The 20,485-nt window shown below is 53.5% G+C and overlaps 1 protein-coding gene across 2 annotated transcripts; it reads left to right on the top strand.

Annotated features, from left to right (window-relative positions):
• Window positions 1–53: 53 nt before the first annotated feature.
• On the top strand, window positions 54–17,181 carry Hdc (histidine decarboxylase). Of its 2 annotated transcripts, XM_010638583.2 has the most exons (12): window positions 54–179; window positions 1,519–1,691; window positions 4,721–4,834; window positions 5,981–6,103; window positions 8,168–8,302; window positions 8,495–8,638; window positions 9,051–9,117; window positions 9,840–10,002; window positions 10,095–10,185; window positions 14,254–14,352; window positions 15,733–15,834; window positions 15,989–17,181. In XM_010638583.2, exons 1-12 carry the CDS (start codon window positions 152–154, stop codon window positions 16,712–16,714), a joined length of 1,965 nt encoding a protein of 654 aa, XP_010636885.1. In that variant the 5' UTR covers window positions 54–151; the 3' UTR covers window positions 16,715–17,181. The 2 variants fall into 2 exon arrangements, with proteins under 2 accessions (XP_010636885.1, XP_010636895.1); XM_010638593.3 differs by lacking the exons at window positions 4,721–4,834; window positions 5,981–6,103 and having other exon boundaries at window positions 15,989–17,058.
• Window positions 17,182–20,485: the final 3,304 nt, after the last annotated feature.

The raw sequence follows: 20,485 nt of genomic DNA, 5'->3' as shown, positions 1-20,485 counted from the left end.
GTGTTGGGGGGTGAGCCCAGGGGCGGGGCCAGTGACGCCGCGGGAGGGCGGGGTCTAGGATCGTGCTAATCCTTTAAATGGGGGCCCCTGGCTGCAGCAGCTCTGCACTCTCCCGCTCCCCCCCAACTCCGAGCGAGCCGCAGGGAGCCCCATGGAGCCAGAGGAGTACAGACGGCGAGGTGAGCAGCGAGGGGGCCTCAGAGGGGACCCGGGGTTGGGGTTTAACGCGTCTGACCTTTTCTGCATCCTCCTGTCCCGTTGCAGATGCTTTGGATTTCCGACCCCCAACTGTGTGTGTATGTGGGGGGTACTTTTCTTTCGAATTAAGTAGAAACAGGTTTTCCGTTTCCTGCCGTTCCTTAATACAACCCTAACACGCATTCCTTACCATGGGACCCCGGCCTGTCCTTCCCTGGGGTCCTTCACAGCTCACAAACTCAGCAGGTGACCCCGGGGGCCAATGATGTCCCCGCAGGAGGGCACAGGTCGGGCTCTCTGGGGCGGGCGTCCTGAGGTGCCGGCCTGGGAGGGCTGTGAGAGAGTGGAGGGAAGAGGCGCTGGAGTCCCAGTGTGCGGGGTTTCTAAGACAGGACCTTGCTGTGTTCTACGCTGGCCTCAAAATGTCTCTGTATCCTCAGGCCAGGCTCAGACTTTCGATCCTCCTGCCTCAGCCTCCCGGAATGATGGGGTTACAGGTGTGTGAGCTCGGGTCTGGCTGCTGAGATCTCTCTTTGACTCCTCAGTTTTGTTTGGGGCTGGTTCTGTTTGTAAGAACTTTGCATGGCCTGAGGCCCAGGGAAGAAATCATGTTCATCATATTCCTCCTCCTCCTCCTCCTCCTCTTCCTCCTTCTTTTGCGGGGTAAAAAAGGAAATAGGGAGTAGGAGGAAGGTACTGTTTAGGAAGAGGGACCGAGATCCTGAGTCAGAGGGAGCAAGGGAGAGCAGTGCTGAAGGCCGCCTGCTCCCTGGATAGCTGCCCTGCAGTGGTTCCGACGCAGGGGCCTGGCTGGGCTGTGCTTCTCCTCCCCTTCTGTGCAGGTGAGGCAGGAACCTGCTGTCCCACTGCCTGGACAGCTGGAGCAGACCAGGGTCAGGAGCTGCACTGCCTGTGTCTCGGCTGGGCCGAGCCATGGCTGTGCTCAGGGGCTGCGAGTCTCGGAAGTGTGCACACAGCTAGCGTGTGCAAGAGTCCGCAAGTGCACGGGAGGGTGGACGGTGGATCCCAGAGGAGGTGCACGCGTGGCCGTGTAGCCCTGTGTTATGACGCTGTCCGCGCTGACACAGGCACGTGTGTGTGCACATGGGTGTGTGTGTGTGTGTGTGTGCACACCCGTGTGTCTGCAGGTGTAACAATTTCAGATACGAAGGGCCACGGAGCCTAAGATTTGGGGCCTTGTGTCCCCTTTGTTTGTCCACTGTCTCTGTCCGGATTCCAAGGACAACGGTGTGGTGGGCCCAGTGAGCCAGGTGGCCCTGACCCAAGAGGACAGGCAGTGACCCGGCTTCTCTGCTGCAGGGAGAGAGATGGTGGACTACATCAGCCAGTACCTGAGCACTGTGCGGGACAGGCGGGTGACCCCCGACGTGCAGCCTGGCTACCTGCGGGAGCTACTGCCGGAGAGCGCCCCTGAGGAGCCGGACAGCTGGGACAGCATCTTCGGGGACATTGAACGCGTCATCATGCCTGGGGTGAGAGCGCGGGGCAGGGGAGCGGGCATTGCGGGGCAGCGGCTGGGCGGTGGCCTTGAGTCAGTCCTGAACGGCCACAAATGTTTCCACCACTTGTTACCCGCATCGGCTCCGTCTCCTGGGCCTGTGGAGACCAAGGTGGGGCTGTGGGTTTGAGACTGCTGCCAGGGCTAGCCTGGAGGGCTGGTGGGGGTGCCTGGGGGAATGACTGCACCCCGAGTTGTCATCTAGCAGAAGCATGACCATCTAAGGAATGGGACAAGTAAAGATTGGGCTTGGACTGGGTGGTGGTGCACACCTGTAATCCCAGCACTTGGGAGGCTGAGGCAGGAGGATCACTGGATTTAAGGCCGGCCTGCACTGCTTAGCGAGATATTGTCTCAGCCTGACCCTTCCAAAATTGCACTCGATGGGAAAGGACAATGGAGAACAGCAAGATGGGGGAGAGGAGGCTGGGGTCAGTCCCTGGGTCCATGCCAAAGGGACAGAAGGAAGTGGGGAAGGTAGCCCCCAGGGATGCTCTTCCTGTCACTTAGGGCCCTGGTGGCCCCTCCTTCCTCAGCAGGTGAGTGCGGGACCTTCCTCTGCAGGCAGGACCTGTGGCCAAGCTATCCCTGGAGTAGGGACTGTGGGTGCTTTTGGTGTGAGAAGGCACAGCCTGCGGTGGGACACCCGGGTGTCAAGGCCCTCATCTCCTAATGACATCACCCAGTCCCCACCAAGGGTACCTGCCCTGCACAGGCCCAGCGACCCAGGTCCCAGGCCAGCTCATTTAGGTCCCTTCGTGAGGACAGACGGGGAAACTGAGGCTCAGAGAGGTGACCCAGAGTCACAGTTAGGATCTGGCAGGTTCAGGATTTCGGCCTGAGCCAGGCTGACCCAGAAGGTCGTTCTGCCACCTGCTGTTGCCTGGTCCGGCTGTCCCTCTCTCTCCCGGCCAGCCGTGGGTCTGGAAGCTGAGATCTGCTGGCCGAGGAGGTGACAGTGACAGACATCCCCCGGGGCGGAAGGGGATAGGCCCCCACTCAGGACAGGAAACCAGAGACTCATTTCCCTTTGACCATTCGTCTGTTTTACAAGCATCTGTTGAAAGTGTCAGTATCGCTAAGGCTTCCCTGAAAAGGCGGCTCCCCGATAAGATTATCTCTGAACTCCCATTTGGGGCTAACTGTAATCCGGGGGAAGATGGACAGCAACGTCTGCGGAGGCTGTGGGGTTTGGTCTGCCTGTTTGGATAAAGGCCCCTCTGCTTATCTTACCCTGTGCATCTCCCAAGGGCAGATAACTAACTGCCCCTGATAGGCAGGGAGGCGGAAGCTCCTTTCTGGGGTTTCCAAATACTGTCACCAAGCAGTGATCGCAAGGACCCGGTCTTTCATCTCGCACTGGCCTCTGAGAGGCTGAAGGTGGCTGGGCCCTTGCTTTCTCTCCTGGGTCAGCTTCACATTGAGAATGGGGTGGGCTGCTCCCTCCCTGCCTCCAAAGTGCTGCGGGAAGAAAAGCTTTCCTGCCGCTTTAATTCCATCCCTGGTTAGAAAGCACGAACTTACTTGAGGATGTACACGTGGCTGGGGATGGGGAAGAGAAAGGGAGTCCCTGCTTAGGTGTCTGGGCTCTGGGCTCCATAGCGCCGTGCTGAGTGCACCTGTCACCTGTCCCCACAAGGCGCAGTGCCCGTAGTGATGCCACCAGCATCTGCCAACACCACTCTCGTGTGTAAAACTGGGACAGGGGCACGAGGTCTGTCAGGATTCCCTCTGACAAAGCACGGGAAGTGGAAGGCACTGCTGATTCCTCCTGTGTCTCTGCTTGGTGGACGCCAGAGGAAGCGATGCAGGGTCTGAGAGTCCGGTCGGGATCCTGGATGACTCAACCGCCGAGCCACGAGCTTACCATCAAGATGAGTGCCTTGAGCTGTGCACCTTCCTCATCACACCTATCCACAGGACAGTGCTAGGATTTATTTTGTGAAGAGAAACTGAGGCCAGGCCTGGTCCAGGAGAGACCCTGGCCTTGTGGGGTGTGAAGTACACACTGTGAAACCACCTTGAAGAGAACAGCATGAAAAATGATTTCAAAAGAGACCTAGGCAAGTAAAGGCCTTGGAGCTGAAGTTCATTAGCTCCACGGTAAGTCCACAGAACACGGTCAGGGGCAGAGGTCGGATGGAACCTGTGTCCTCAGACCTAAGTCTTATTTTCCTCCTGCCACACCTGCTGTCTAGGACAGTCTTTGCTTTTGGATACTGTAAGAATCTGTGTACACTGAATCACAGGGGAGGCACCGATAGGCTCCCCAGTCAGTTTCTGGTGGGGGCACCCCAAATTACAGCATTCCCCGGGCTCAGGACGAGGTCAGAGGGGCTCGGGAGCTGCAGAAGGGTTTGCAGTGGTAGCTTTGCGGGGCTGTGTCTTCCTGCACAGGGCCTTGGCATTGCTGAAAGACACAGATGCAGAAAGGGACGAGGCCCTCGCAGAGCGGCAAGGCGGGGAGATTAGATTGAGGTAGATGAGCCAGCGAGGATCATCTGGAGAGCTGTCGGGGCCTCTGACATCCGGCCTCGAATGTGGGTCCCCCGTCAGTGGAGGCTGGCCGCCGAGCTGGGAGGGCCTCCTTGCTGTCCCCTGCTCTCTCGACTCCCTCATGCCAGGCACCTGAGGACAGCTTGAACCCATTCCTAGGGACTCCTCAGGACTGCCTGCCCCCAGCTCAGTGCTCCCTCACAGGAAGCTCTTTGCAAGGAATTAGATGGCTCTCCTGGGGCGCCTGTCCCTCGTCCTTTGATCCCAGTGGGGTAAGCGGGGGAGCCTAATGCCAGCTCGTAGGGTTTCCTTTCCTTTCTGCGTGTGCAAGGTGCCACTGCGGAGCCCACTTACAGCATGAGTCATGTGGGTGCCAGGAACGCCAGTGAATGTGTCTTATTTTCACTCAATTGTCTGCAGTCGTAGCGCCTGCTCTTTCCTCGAGGGGCTTTCTCTTGCCTCCTGGAAAGCGCTCTGGTGCCAACTGTGCGTGTGCTCTGCCCGCAGGTAGTGCACTGGCAGAGCCCCCACATGCACGCCTACTACCCGGCCCTCACCTCGTGGCCTTCACTGCTGGGGGACATGTTGGCTGATGCCATCAACTGCCTGGGCTTCACCTGGGTGAGTAGCCACGGCTGGCACTTCCGGCAACAGGGCAGGCGGCAGCCAGTGGCATCCTAGGGTCTCCTCTGATCCCTCAGTGGGGTCCAAGTTAAATAGGAGCTGTGTCAATTAAAAATAAAAAGTGCCAGTGATATGCATCATGGCTACATTCTTGAAGCCTAAACTTTGTCTAAAGGATCTCTTCGAATCTCTTAATCCCATGGAGTCACAAGTACTGGCTCCATTCTGTAGATGAGGAAATTGAGGTGTAAGCTCCTTATCACCCCAAGATTGCGCAGCTTGTTGACACAGATGAGATTTGAACTGAGATCTGGTTATTGCTACAGTTGTGGCCTTAACTAAGCACTTTTTTTCCCCTCTGGTACGGAGAATTGAGCTCAGGACCTTGTGCTTGCTGGGCAGGCGAGGTACCACTGAGCTATATCTCCGGCCTAGTACTCTGGTGACTGTGGGATCCCAATCCCCTTGAGGCCCCTGTCTCCGAGGAGTTAGAGATGGGCTAAGACCTCCTTCATAATCCCTTAGGCGTGGCTCAGCTTTAAGCTGTGCCCAGTGCTACCAAAGCTGTCCTTACACTGCAAGCCTGACCTTTCAGGAGATATGGGGGTGGGAAAGGGAATAGGGGAAGGGGAGGAAGTACTTTTTCTCCAGGGACAGACTGCTGTTCAGTGGATCCTTGAGTTACGACCGGCCTGATACACAGACAACTTGGGTTATGACCAGACTTTTAGTTTTTAACTTACAACCAAAGTCTTGAGTTATGACCCAAATGCTGGCCGCTTGTGCTTCCAGATGGTCTCAGATGCAGATACAACCCTTAAAGGGTTCTGGAAGGAACAGTGTTTCCTGTGCGGGGTTCATTGGGAAATCCTGGGCTGGTGTCTCTCTAAGGATCTGCCTGTGTACAGCAGAGAGACTTTGAAGGCTGTGTAGAGGAGCCTGAGCCTTCAACTGACCAATTTGAGTTACAACCAGCCCTCTTGAATGAATTATTTGTAAGTCAAGGGTCTACTGTATTTTCTTAGTCACAAAGCTTTCCTTTGGGACTTGAGGCACTTCTGGGTCTCTCAGTGACTTGGTAGAGCCCGGTGGCACCGTCAGGGCCTGGCTGTGCCTGACCCGACTCCTCTCTCTCCCTCTCAGGCGTCCAGCCCTGCGTGTACCGAGCTGGAGATGAGTATGATGGACTGGCTGGCCAGGATGCTGGGGCTCCCCCACCACTTCCTGCACGGCCACCCCGGCAGCCAGGGTGGTGGCGTCTTGCAGGTGCCTGAGGGTCGTCCACCTTCCAGCTCAGCTCGGGGCCAAGTAGTGAGAGGCGAGCCAGTCTTCCCCTCCACTCCGTGGGCCACGCCTTTCCCTCCTGTCACCCTATGGCTGTGTAGCCAGGATGGACACCATGGTCCCCTTGCGTCTGCCCTTTACTTCCTTCCCACACCTGCTCCCACCTCTGCTCTGCTCTCTCCTTCGAAAGAGAAGCACCAGCCACCCAGTGCCGCATTCCTAGCATTCCTGGGCTCAGGCTTCTTAGTTGATGCTTTGACAACTGTCCTGTATTGACCCATCTTGTACCTTGACAGAAAAATGGAAGAGAAGGCAAGGAGAGCCCCCTCCCCACTGCCCGGCTCTGGGAGCTCCTGGAGGCAGGGAAATACACACGAAGCCAGTCCCCTCACCCGGCCCTGTCTTTGGGGATCTATCAAGTAATGATTCTTCAAATACTTCTGTTTTCAAGACTAAAGTCACAGAGTGGGGTCCTCTGGGTGCTTCCCTTAGACCATGCACAGTCACCAGGTGTTGGAGCCATGACCCTGGAAAGCCCTCAGTCCTTGAATGTTCTGGAATGTGCAGTTTTCTTGGTTTTGTAATGTAGAAGACAGAAATAGTAGTAGGATTTTCCTAAAGAATGGATGTGAGGGCAGAACGAGGTCGTCTATGAAATACACACAGCCAGGCGCTTGGAGATGAGAACCCACACGTTCTCCAGGTGCCTCTGCCAGCGAGGTGATCGCCTGTCTCACACCAGCCTGCAGTGAGAGTCACACCTGGTGCTTACAAGGAACCAGCATGGTGCACGCTGTAGTCACAGCCCCAGGTGCGCTACAGGAGGCCAGGCAGGCTCAGTGTCCCATGCACAGGTCTTGCTTTTCAGCTCATTGTCTCAAGAGCTCTGTGAATAAAGCTTCCTCAGGTAGCTAAATCCCCGATAAGAAAACCAATGAAGCTTAGAGAGGTTTAGTAACTAACCCTGGGCCACACAGCTGGCAAGCAGGAGAATGAAGATTCAAACCCAGGCCTGTCTAGATCCAAATGATGCTTCCTTGTCTTTCTCAGCCGTGTCCCATAAGCACTCTGGGTATCCGGCTCTTATGTGTAGCCCAACAAGAATCATAACTATCTCAGAGTGGTGTGGTGCGGATCAGGGAGGTGTAGGAAGGAGGAGGCTATAAACTATGAACTAGATGCCGTGGGCAGGGGAGTTACTCAGCCGACTTCTTTGTAACAGAGTAATTTTTAGTCACCAAAGACCTTGTGGGATTTGGCCCACCCCACTCCGGGGACCAGTGTCTACCGGGTTTTTAGTAGGATTCCCTCAGCGGTGGATTTGAAGTAGCATAGCCGCCCAAGGGTGTGTGAGTGAATGAGTAGGAATCACACACGCTCGGGAGGACCCCCTCAGTCATGACTAGGGAAATCTGATCCAACCCCTCCCCTCTCGGAGGTAACCCGAAGAGGCGCTGTTCACTTCACAGGTGCATGAGTGTCTCCAGAGGGGCAGTGTTAGTGCAGGGTCACAAGAGCCACTGAACTGCACCAAGGCCAACTGCCAGCTTCTCACAGGGCTTCTCTTGGGGATTTTCCTGCAGAACCAAGCTCCATCTCCATTCCTACTAAATTTAGGGGCCCTGCTTTTCCCCTTCCCTTCCCTGTTTTCCTCTTTTCTTTTCTCTCTGGGCTGGGGATTGAACCCAGGGCCTTGCACATGGTAGCCAAGTGTTGTGTCACTGAGCTGCACCTCCATCCCTGAAGCAGTTTTGTTTTTAATACATTTTCCATGGGGAGCAGCCTTACAGGCATGAAAGAGGAACATTGTGAGCACCTTTTCTCTGGTTTCTGGAGCTGTCCTTTCTGGTCTGTGGTATTGGACACAAACTTGCTTTCAGAATGCAGAGTAGGTGTGTGGGTCGGGGAGGAAGGAGGGCCCCTTAGGGAGCAGCTGTTGCACACACACACACACACACACACACACACACACACACACACACTCTAAATTTAAACCTGGGAAACGTGGCTGGAGCACACAGCCTGGTGATCTTTCCACTCCTGCAGAGCACGGTCAGCGAGTCCACCTTGATTGCTCTCCTGGCAGCGAGGAAGAACAAAATCCTGGAGCTGCAGAGGTCAGAGCCTGACGTTGACGAGTCCTCCCTGAACGCCCGGCTTGTCGCCTATGCCTCTGACCAGGTGAGGCGCCTGTCACTGCACAGCCCTTGGCTCCTGGAGGCTGGGTCCTGGAGAAATGTCCTTCCAGCCCTGAGCACGCAGGGCGCAGGGCAGCTTGGGCTGGGGCTGTGGCCCCCAGGAGCCCCATGCTCATTTTAGGTGCCCCCCACACACCCCGGGCTTCAGCTCCTGCATCCTCCTTGGCCCTCCTAGGCTCACTCGTCAGTGGAGAAGGCCGGCTTGATTTCCCTGGTGAAGATGAAATTCCTGCCTGTGGACAACAACTTCTCCCTCCGAGGGGACGCGCTCCAGAGGGCCATTGAGGAGGACAGGCGGCGGGGCCTGGTGCCTGTGTTCGTAAGTTGGACCGTGTCCCTGAGCTTGGGGTGATAGGACCGGGAAGTGGAAATGTAGCGCAGAGTGCTCCGTGGCTGCAGAAGCGGGCGGAGAGGTCCCCAAGGCCGTGCTGCGCAGGCAGGAGTTGCTCTTCGCCGGTGAGTTAGCAAAGAAACTTTGTGGGTCGAAACCAGCCCTAAAAAGAGGGGAAACTATCTGAGTGTACTCACACAGCCAGAGGACATATTGCTTTGGGGCACTTTTATTTCAAATACTCATGTCTGTATGGACCAGGTTGCTGAGTAAAACGCACTTCCTACTGTAGGCGACTGTACGGGGATGCGGCGTGATGCGGACACGGTGCCAGTGGGACACCCGGGGCTGACGCGTCCCGGCCCAGCTCTCCGGGCTAACCTGCCTTTATCTCCCCCAGGTGTGTGCAACACTGGGGACCACTGGCGTCTGTGCATTTGACTGCCTGTCAGAGCTGGGCCCTGTCTGTGAGTATGTCCCTGTTGGGCTGGAGAGACAAGGAATACATTTACAAATATTGGCTCCAGCCTGTCAGTGATCGGCCCTGTCATTTTGGGGCCCGAGGGTAGGCAGGACCTGGTGGTAGGAGCGCATGGCAGAGCAAAACTGCTTATCTTGTCAGAAGCCAGGGAGAGAGAGAGGGAGGGAGATATCAGGGTCCCTGGGAGGGCACAGCAGAGATGACCTAGGACCTCATGCTAGGCCCTGCCTCCAGATGGCTCTGCCACTTCCCCCGAGCGCCACCCTGTGGCTGGAGCCTTTAGAGCCGGGCCTCTGGGAGACATTCAAGATCCAAACCGGAGCCGTCCCAGGTTTCCTCCTCCTCTCCTGTACGTGTTGACATCCATTCAAAGCGTGCTGCATCTGAAATGCAGTGAGCAAGCCATGGCAAAGCCCTCTGTATTCTGCTCTGGAAAGGACAAGGGGAGCCCCTGGGAGAAATCCACCGGGAAGGAGCGACCCCTCTCTGCGTGCTGCTTCCTGGCTGCCGGGGCCCGGCTTCTGTGCCCTGATGCTCTTGGAAGAGGCCAGGTGTCCACTGTCTGTCCACAGAGAGGAAAGGCCTGGGGGGCGGTGGTGCTTCCTGCAGCCCCATCCCCGCAACCTCCCCAGCTGTTCTCTCTGCAGCCAGCAGCCAGCCGGGCCGCGCAAGCTGGCAGTGGTGAGTGGGTGACCTTTGCCTCCGCAGGTGCCAGGGAGGGGCTGTGGCTCCACGTCGATGCGGCTTATGCGGGCACAGCCTTCCTGTGCCCCGAGTTCCGGGGCTTCCTGCAGGGGATCGAGTTCGCTGACTCCTTCACCTTCAACCCGTCCAAGTGGATGATGGTGCACTTCGACTGCACGGGGTTCTGGTGAGTGCTGTGGCGACTGAGCCAGGGGGAGGCGGGGCAAGGCCTGGCTTTCTCCAGAGACCTGGGTCGTGACCCACGCTTGGAACCCACAGGGTGAAGGACAAGATGCAGCTGCAGCAGACCTTCGGTGTGAACCCCGTCTACCTCCGGCACGCCAACTCGGGCTCAACCACCGACTTCATGGTGAGTGGCCGGAGGGGGAAGCCGCACATAGCTGTCCCTGTGGTTCTTCCACATGTGGCTCCTCCGGTCGGCCAGAAACCGCCGCTGCACACCCCTGGCCTCGAGTTGCCCATAGGTGGCTCCCGTAAAACCTGGGAAACTTCCAACTCTAAAACTGGGACCCACCTTTGAGGCAGTGTGTGCATTTCCTGAATGTTTTTTAGCCTTTTTTAATTCCCAGAAATGTTCTCCTCTCTTCTCCAGCTCGGGCACCCCGTTCCGCTCACCCCAAGAGCAGTGCGGCAGGGAGCACCCCTTGGTGGGAAGGGGGCTCTTCAAAGGGCTTTCAGCGTCATCTTAGGCAGAGGCCCTGAGGGGAGCTCTGTGGTAGTGATGAGGCATGAGGGCCTTTGGGACAAGCACCCCTGGCCTCCCCAAGGGCCTGTACCCCACTTCTCACCCTGCACCCTCATCCTGTGCCACGCTGTAGGGAACAAGTTCTTCAGGTTTGTCCCTCATTTGAGGACAAGCCCTTCCTTTGGTTTTTGGGGTGACAGGGGCATAAATCAATATGTTACCTACAGCGTGGCTGGTGGAGCCTGGAACCCACAGCAGCTGTGGGCCTTTGGGAAACTTCTTGGGCCTCTCTGAGCCCTGGCATCCTCATCTCTGATGCGGGAACAGTGGCCCCCATTTCACAGGGTAAAACACAGATGCAGGTCACTGAGCACAGTCCTGTGTGGCACACGCTCGGGCAAAGGCACGCATCATATTCCTCAAGTCTCTTATTTTCAGCTGCATAGTCAGTTGTTAGTGTCGAGGCCAGATTGCCCGTGCACGAGCCCCCATTTCTCCATTTACCAACTGGGGTGGCCTTGAGCGCATGACTCATATTCTGTGGTGAAATGAATCAGTACCTCAGGGCACTGGGGCAGCGCTTGCTGCCCAGGAGAGTCATTCTTGGAGAAGAAATGGTTTTCACTTTTTGGACAGCCGGAAGTGTCAGACTTTTGACTCTGAAATACCAGCTTCCTATCACTTGATTCCCTTGGTTATTCATTCTTCCTCGGACCTGCTCACACTTCCTGAAGACTCGAGAAGTTTTGGATCAGACTTGCAGGTGGGAAGCTTGGCATGGGAGAGAAGCCCTTCAAGAGGCGAATAGAGACGGGCAAACCGTGGCTCTTTTATCTCCACTGCCCTTTCTGGTGCATTTTCAGGAAATTTTAAATTGAAAACAACTCCCCAGCAGCCAATTTTAGAGCTAGGTTTTATCTCTGGACATGAAGCTGTGTACTTGGATCCTCATTAGCACAGGTGTTATCTCAGCTCTTGATGGTGTAGAATTTCATGCTGGCTTTCCTGTTCATTTCCTGTAGCATCTCAAGATCTTCCTGTGGTTTATTCCCATCAGTGTGGAGATTTTCACAGTGCTCTCTCTTTTCCAAACAGTGTACAAAAACTTTTCCCAGTGCTGGTCCAGGGGACCCTATGTTTGCTTCTACAAAGGTGCTGCTCTGCGCTTAGCCTTCCCCACCTCTAAACATCGGGAGATAATTTTCAAGTCCTCAAAGAAAGCCTTCGAACTCTGAGAGCTGCTGCTGTCTTTGGGGAATTCCCAGGGCTTCCTCCAGCCACTCTGACCTGGGCTCCAGGGGCTGCAGTCTTGAATAGAAACTCAGCCCTGTGCTGAGCCCAGGCAGAAAGACAGCAGCACTCCAGAAGAGCAGATCCAGGGCTTAATTCCCAGGCCCTAGAGTCACCTGGAGTCGGGACTCACTTCCGCCTCCGTGGAAGTTCCCCTCCTCGTGTTACCTTCCGCCTGGTGGCGCAGAGACCCACGTGGATGGAGCACGTCCTCACCTGGGCAGGGGAGGCCCACAGAACCGCCACAGGTCTCTCTGGAGGCGGGAAGTCTCAAGTGAATGAAGAGCCCACATCATCCCTCCTGAATCCATATTTGCCGATCTAACAGAAACTTTTCTAGAACCACCCTTCTGGGTCAGTTTGGATTGGTTTTGGAAGTGACAGGAAGAGGAACAACTGGGGATAAAGAAGACAGGGAGAGTCAGTCAGCTCTGCCGCTCCCTGTTCATCTGCGGCTGAAGGGAAGTGGCCAGCTTGCCATGCCCCTCTGAAAATCAGAGCACTTCTAGAGACAAGTCTTGGCATCCAGCCGTTATTCTCCCAGAGCGTCATTTGGAGAAGAGGTGGAGTCGATGCCTTCATCGCCTGTTGTCAGGTTCTGGTGCCCTCTTCTGGCCAGTGGAAGCCCTTCCTCTGCAGGCAGCTTGCTCAGAAACCAGAGTCTTGTGCTCGAGTGGGAGAAATACTCTCCATCCCTACCCGGCCAGCGTCCCTGTGTCTGGCTCTGGAAAATGGGGCGGAGGATAAAGATGAGGACCTGTGTGAGGATTTGGCAAATATTTGGCAAATATTTGACAAGGAAAATATATTTATTTTCAGTGAACAGAAATTGTTGGACAGGTTGTGTAGCCCAACTTAGCATGGGTGAGGTGCATCAACTCTGAGAAAAGAAGAAAGAAGAAAAAAAGAAAGAGGGAGAGAAAGCAAGAAAGAAAAAGAAAGGAAGGAAGGAAGGAAGAAAGAACGGTAGATGCTTTTTGTCATTTGACAGAGAGGTTATTAAAAAATCACATTATACATTAGAATAACTGCATGTTTTCCAAACCCTTTGTTCTGCTTTTAGATCCAAGAAATTGGTTTAATACTGGTTTGGAAAACTTCAGGTACCTGCATGTTTGCATTTGGTCACCGGAACAAAGGGTCAGTCTCAGTGGAACAGAGGCAGAGATTCGGATGCTGATTTGAAATCTGAAAGCTTGGTCAATGCCACTGAGGCCACGGACTCTCCCAGGACAGAGTAGCGGGGTTCAGGGCGGGTCACCTCGCCGTCTGGGGTTCCAGACGGAAAGGCAGCTATCTGTCATCTAAGTAGGCAGCACCGACTGACAGCGTCCTCCCAGCTCTTTGTCCCCTTGTCTGCCTCGCTTCCCTGGGAGCGCTGTTCCTTCCGTCTCAGGCACGAGCCAGTGAGAAGGCCCTGCGGCTAATATGGGGCAGAGCTGGAGGAGAAACTGGTCCCCGGGCCGCAGTGTCCTCACTCTTACGTACTCTACTTTTAACTACTGTAGGAAATGTGAGGGAAATATGCGGTGAAAGTTTAAGTTTGAAGCATTTGTTACAGTAAAAGACACGTTGCCCCGAATCCCCCTCACAACCCACGCCCTCCCTTCACACACACACGTCTCCCATCGTTTCGGCCGCTTTCTGAAGCAGTTCTGGAGTCCCTCTTCCCTGAGTGGTTTCTTTGTGCTGTCATGGCCGCCTTGCTGTCTTGAGTGGATTCAAAGTGTTGACCTTTCCTGGTCCTTTTGACTCTGGGAAGAGCCGGAAGTCACACGCGATGCCAGGTCCAGTGAATGAGGCGGATGAAGACACAGCGTCACGTTTTTACGAGCCTGTCTTTCCATGGGGTGGAACCGTATCTTTGATCACACCTGATCAAAAGACATGAAAGAAGACTCCCTGCCTCAGAAAGTGCCAGGAATGCTGGGATTAAGTGTTTTGAAGGGAGGAAGGGAGTGCCTTGAGGGGAACTTATGGCAATGTCTTTTATTGCGATAATTAAAAATATGTAAACACTCACTGTAGTTTTTTATCACACCTGGTATATTGTGGGGAGAACAGAAATAGAACTTTAACTTCTGCTATTTGTGGAACTTAGGTTTGTTTAGAGAAAGTAAAAATGCATTGCCTCTGCCTTGAATTTCCACCTTGAGTTGCTGGGATGAAATGTTTAAAGTAGCATTTGAAGCAAAGTGCTCTTCTCCTTAGTGCAAGGTCAGGGATTTGATTTCCACTTTGTCTTCTATTGGACAAGGGATGCTGGCCGCTCCTAGAGCAGAGCATCCTTTGGGTAGCTTGTCCTGTGAGGCTCCTTAGCAACCACTCTGGGAGGCATGGTAACACCACCCATCCCTGGAGGCAAGGCAGGCACAGATGATGCCCAGGAGTGCCTTGGGGACTGGCGCCCATCTCTAACCGTGGGCTCTTGCTCCTTTCCAGAACTGGCAGATCCCCCTGAGCCGGCGGTTTCGCTCTATTAAACTCTGGTTCGTGATCCGGTCCTTTGGGGTGAAGAATCTTCAAGCCCACGTCAGACATGTATGTAGCACGCTCGCCATGGGGCCGAGCGCAGGTTGCTTTCTCTCCTTGTGGGATGAAGCCAGGTCTCAGCTGTGCAGACCTGCCCTGGGGACCATCGTGCCTGGCTCAGTGTCTGGGCGGGGAGAGGAGCTCCCAGCCTGTGTGCTCAGGGCGGCCGTCTCTTTGTTCACTAGAGGAGCGCTCAGCACAGCGTGTCCCTGAGGGCTGCCTGGTGCCTCTCTTCTCCGCTAATCCTTTCGCTGTCACTGGGCCTGGGGAGCCATGGCTTGAGCTTTGTAGAGAGAAAAAGAAAGTAAGTAGAAGGGCAGTGTGTAAGGCCAAGGTAGAATCAGACCTTTTTGGAATCATCTCGATTGTCACAGCTGCCTAGAAATTTCCATCACTGTTATGGCCCTGCCTGGCCTGGACTGGCGGACATGTTTGGTCTGGGACGATATGTCAGCAGGTATTTATGGAAGGCCTGCTTGGTACAGTGTATTTCAGTTCCATTCAATAACATTCCAGTTATGGTGCTGGGAGGTAACTCAGCGTGAAGGCCCTGGGTTCAATCCTTAGTACTGTCAAACAACAACAACAACAACAAAACCAGGGAAATTTACAAAATTATATAAACGTCAATGAAAGGTTAATATGATACAAAATCTTTCAAGTTTTAGTGATAAAATATACCACTTTACCATCCAATTCAGTGTGCTGTTAAGCAAACGTTGTGCAACTATTCTCACTATTTCCAGAACATTCTCACCCTCCCAAGTGGAAGCTCTGTACTCATTAACTAGGCCCAAAGCCTATCCATGGTGTTGGTGGGGTTGATAGGTGAAATATCTCTCCGTGGGACGTCAGAGCAAAGCGGGTGAAAGGGCATTCGAGGCACAAGATGTGAAGGGGTTGGAGAGGGAAGGGAACATGCAGCTTAGGATGAGGCCAAGCGGTTGCCGGTCCATTTGGTGTCTGTATGGTACCTTCCTCTTGGCAGACGCTGCCTGTGTGAGGCACCTGGCTCGAGGGATGTGGAGCGTGGGCTGCATTTGGGCCCTCACTTGCTCCCTTGACCGTTGAGAAGTCTGAAGCCGGGAGGGAAGGCTAAGCTGCCTGAGTAACAGAGTACATGGCTTCTGGGTCCTGGAACTGAGGGGAAGTTGTGTCCTCAGGTCAATTCTTGAGGTGGCTCTGATGTGTCAGGAAATAGGGAGCTGGTGGAAGTTGTCCAACTTGGAATAGGAGCAAAATCAAATGGAGAAGATGGGCAGGCCGAAGCCCTTCAGGTCTACATGGTTCAAGGGGTCCCTGGTTTAAACCATTCAGTGTGTGAAAGTTTATGCAGAGTTTGAACCTTGCCTGATTACTAACCTGTGTTCTCCATGTTCGCAATTCCAGGGTACGGAAATGGCAAAGGTATTTGAATCCTTGGTCAGAAATGATCCTTTCTTTGAAATTCCTGCCAAGAGGCACCTTGGCCTGGTCGTTTTTCGTCTAAAGGTAATGCTGTCTTGCTTGTCTTCTGTGAATGGCATTATCTGGTGTTTCAAGTTTTTGAGTGATTGCTGAGTCACTTGGACACACAAATGTTGGGCCTCTGGGGATGCTTCCAGGGATTGTGGTGTAGATTTCACTTCTTTTATCCTTCACACAGGGTCCTAACTGTCTCACAGAAAGTATTTTAAAGGAAATAGCCAAAGATGGCCGACTCTTCCTCATCCCAGCCACCATCCAAAACAAGTTGATAATTCGTTTCACAGTGACATCGCAGTTCACCACCAAGGATGACATCTTGAGAGACTGGAACCTCATTCGAGATGCCGCCACTCTTGTCCTCAGTCAGCACTGTACCTCCCAGCCAAGCCCTCAAACCAGGGGCTGCAGTGTGTTGGCCAGGGGAATGCCCCTCCAGTCTGTCAATAAGGGAGGAGATGACCCAACCCAGGCCCGGAAGATCATCAAGCAGCCACAGCGTGTGGGAACCAGTCCTGTGAGGAGGGAAGACAGTTGTCATCTTGAAACACTGGTGGACCCGCTGGATGACTGCTTTTCAGAAGAGGCCCCAGAAGTCACCAAGCACAAGCTCTCCTCCTTCCTGTTTAGTTATTTGTCTGTGCAGAATAAGAAGAAGGCGGTGCGGTCCCTCAGTTGCAACAGTGTGCCTGTGAGCGCCCAGAAACCATTTCCTGCCGAAGGCTCGGCCAAGAATGGGGGCACCTCACGCGTCAGGATCTTTTCCAGGTTCCCGGAAGAGATGATGCTGCTGAAGAAAAGTGCCTTCAAAAAGCTGATCAAGTTCTACAGCGTCCCCAGCTTTCCCGAATGCAGCTCTCAGTGCGGGCTCCAGCTGCCCTGCTGCCCTCTGCAGGCCATGGTGTAGACTGGGGTCTTCAGTGAGTCCAAGGATGTGTCCTTCAGGGAGTCTGTGAACCCCTCACAATTGTGTGCAGCGTCTGTGTGCTTATGTGCATGTGCATTTTTTCTTACCAGTGAGTCCATAATTTTGGTCAGTTTCTCACAGGGTTCATGATCCACCACGGATACAAGTGGAGAGTTTAAGTCAGAATGATCCAGAAGGTTCCAGAAGCTTATCAGCAGTAAGGGCTGGAGGCAACGCATGGATGAGCAGCATCTGTGGTTCAGCTTGTGATGTGAAATATAGCATAGAAATAAATTGTGCTTGTTCCTGAACCAACACATTCCTATTTGTGTGGCATAATTGACTTTATTGGCCAAGGTGTGTCCTGCAGTTTAAATACCTGTGATTTCTTGATTGTGGTTTTCAGGATGCTGAAAGTTGGAGCTTGATGGTGGGAAAATGGGTTTGGAGGGGCCATGGGTAGCAAAGGAGGCAGGCAGCTTGTGTCTTTAACAGCGTAAGTTTGGAGTGGAGCTCTATGGGCTATAGTTTGCCCACTCAAGACTGTGTGACTTGAAGCTGTGGCTTCTTTGTTTATAAACTGTCCTGGAATCACCTCGGGGGAGTCTAGAGTAACCTCAGAATCCTAGCTTCCTCTCCTAGAAATCTTGGGCTGGTTGTTATGGCTGAGCCAGGGCTTGCTTTTGTTGTTGTTGTTTTTGAGTCATTGTCTTGCTGTGTAGTGCAGGCTGGCCTTGAACTTGCCACAGTCCCCCTGCCGCAGTCTCCGAGGTGCTGGGTTACTGCAATGTGCCACCAAGCCCGGGTACTTTGCAGTTTTGACAGCTCCCCAGGTGATGCTAAAGCATGGCAGTGTATGGGAGACCACAGTGTCAGAGTCACCTGTGCTCTCAGAGGCTCACGTGGCCAGATGCGCGGGCAGCCCTGGGGGCCGTAGTGCAGGCTGGGTCAGAGGCTCTGCAGGGTCAGCATGGGCATAAATGGAAGACTTGTTGTTAATGCAGATTGCTGGGCTTTGATGTGGGGGGTCTGGGGTGGGGCCCGAGGCGTTGTGGGTCTTCACAGTTCCGGATGTTGCTGAGCCTGCTGGTCCCAGACCACACCCAGAACCCCTGGCCGGTGAAGATGTTTCTTCCTGCAGGAGCCAGGTGGGAACTCCGTGCTGCCTGTTCACTGGGTGACTTTAGGCAAATCACGGAACCTCAGGGCTCTGTGTTTTTCTCTTATCAACTAAAGGTGTGTGGCCAGAGCCTCCCGGGATGGCTGCAGTTCTGCTATAGCAAGCCGTATGTGTTTGCATGTGTGTGCCTCAGAGAAATACATGAAGATGTTACCTGACGGGAATGTTGGAGAATGAAGTGCTGCTTCATGCTGGGCCATTCCTGAGGGTGCACTGGACGCCACTCTCATCTAAAAGCTCACCATCAGGTGAGAAGGGAGAATTCTGCTCTGAGGACCGAGTTACACCAGCAAAGCGTGGTCCCTGTGTGACACTTTTCCTTGGTACAGTTCCCAAGATCTGTGCCGGACCAGCAGCATCGGCCTCATACGGGAACTTGTTAAGAACTCAGTTCCAATCCCAGGGCCACTTCTGGGGCTGGGACTAGCACTTGCTATTTAATAAGATTTAAGGATGATTCATTTTCCCTGTCTCTGTCTCTCTCTCCAAGGTGATTCTCAGTGTTCAAATGTGAGCACCATTGCTCTACAGGAACTGTAAGAGCTGAATCGCGCTGGGCACGGTGCTGTATTCCTGGAATCCCAGCTGCACTTCAGAGGCTGATGCAGGAGGATTGCAAATTTGAGCCCAGCTTGGGCAATTTAGCAAGACTGTCTCAAAATAAAAAATTCAAAGGGCTGGGGGATGGAGCTCAGTGCTCCCTGGGTTCAATCTCCAGTACTGCTAAAACAGATCGTTTAATTAACTCTTCCTCCAAATAGAAAAGAGCTTGCCACGTGAGATAATGTATGCTTACCAGGGTTGTTTGATGAATGGGCAGCAAGTAAGCATTACCTGCTGATCGCTGGGCACTGAGGACATGGTGGTGAGGACAGACAGACACAGCCTCCCTCCGGGGGCTTAGAGTTTGACGGATGAAGGAAATCCAAGCAAATGCGCTTGGGCCCAGCGGCCCTGAGGCTGCCACACTGCTCTCCTCTTGTTTGTCAACTCTTCACAGGCTTCGGGCAGCCGCCAAGAGTGGTGACCAAGAAGTTCAAGGCACTCTGGCCTCCTCCCCGGAGGTCTGGAAGGGGCATCACACTGGTGCTAGCGCTTCCCTGGGCCCACAGTAGGGTCCCCTCAGTGCTGGTAAAGTGGCTGTACCAAATCACCTTTGAGAATGGGTCACTGCAGTTGGTCGGACAGCTTTCAAAAATTCTTAAAAAAATCTTTTTGCCTAACTGGGGACTGAATGCAGGGCCTTCACACTGACCGACATCCCCAGCCTTTTTTTTTTTCTTTTCTGTTTGTTTATTTGTTTTTTGTGTGAACGGGTCTCACTATGTAGTTGAGACTGACCTGGAACTCACTCTGTAGCCCAGGCTGGTCTCGAACTCACGGCAATCCTCCTGCCTCAGCCTCCCGAGTGCTGGGATTACAGGTGTGCGCCACCACACCCAGCATTTTTTTTCTTTTTGATTTGGAGACAAGATCTTGCTAAGTTGAGACGTTGCCTAGGCTGAGCTCAAACTTGGGTTTCACTGGGAGAGGATCCGACCCCTGAATGCCTGTACGGAGAATGACGGGGAATGAAAGAGTCAGAGACGATATTCAAGATGCAAGGGGGACCGGGAGGAATCTGTGTCTAGTGCATAGGCTTCCGCGAATGCGTGCTGGGCCTGCTTTTATTATGTAGCAAGAAGTGCGAGGGAGAGAGCAGTGTACTATTTCAGGAACAGCGACTGCTGTAAGAAAGATTAGGGTAGCATCTCAAAGCTGACAAGCTGCGGTCCTTCCCCATACCTGGATGCCTGCATTTTTCATTGCCCTCAAGAGAACGCTGACGTTAGCTGCTATTACAGAAGGCTGTTATTACAGCTTTCCACGCAGCCAGGAAATCTGTAACCTTTTGTTTACTTCTCTGTTCCCTAGGCAAGTTAACACTGATCTTGGCACTGGGGGGTCGTAATGTATACATATTGTGGCTGGTCCCCAATAGGATTCTCCTGTTTCAGCCTCCCAGAGGGCTGGGATTACAGGTGTGCACCAGTCTGCTGGCTAGTCTCCCTGCCTCCCTCTCTCTCTCTCTCTCTCTCTCTCTCTCTTGTATCAGAGCTGAAACTTAGGACCTTGTGCTTTCTAGGCAGGCGGCAGAACCACTGAGCTAAATCCCCAACCCCTAACCCGGCTCCTGCCCTTCACTTTTATATGGATTATTAGTCTCTGTTTCACTTCCCAGTTTCACCCCCAAATTATTTTGTGCCGGTAGCACCCTTTCTATGTACTGAATATGAATTTGTAGGCAAAGCATTTGAAATCAGACTTACTGAGTGATTTATGCAGCTATCAGTTTAAGTATTTTTAAAAATAAATTTATACTTTCAAACAAAGGAAGGCCAGTTGTGCACATATTTCTATGGACACAGTTTCTGACTCTTTTAAGAGAGAAAAGTCAATTTTTTCCCCCGTTACAGAAAATAATCCCAGAGATGAAATATGAAATATTGTATCTCCCAACCTGTTAGCTGTGTGATACACTGAAGAATGAATTAATGAATTCTAGGAACAAGGAGGCCGGGTAGGAAGATATTTATTGACAGGAAAAGCTC

Source organism: Fukomys damarensis, unplaced genomic scaffold (assembly GCF_012274545.1).
Source record: "Fukomys damarensis isolate Sample0158 unplaced genomic scaffold, DMR_v1.0_HiC HiC_scaffold_17, whole genome shotgun sequence".
NCBI classification, from domain to species: Eukaryota; Metazoa; Chordata; class Mammalia; order Rodentia; family Bathyergidae; genus Fukomys; species Fukomys damarensis.
The sequence above is the reverse complement of the archived record's forward strand: the minus strand, read 5'-3'. Positions and strand labels throughout refer to the sequence as shown.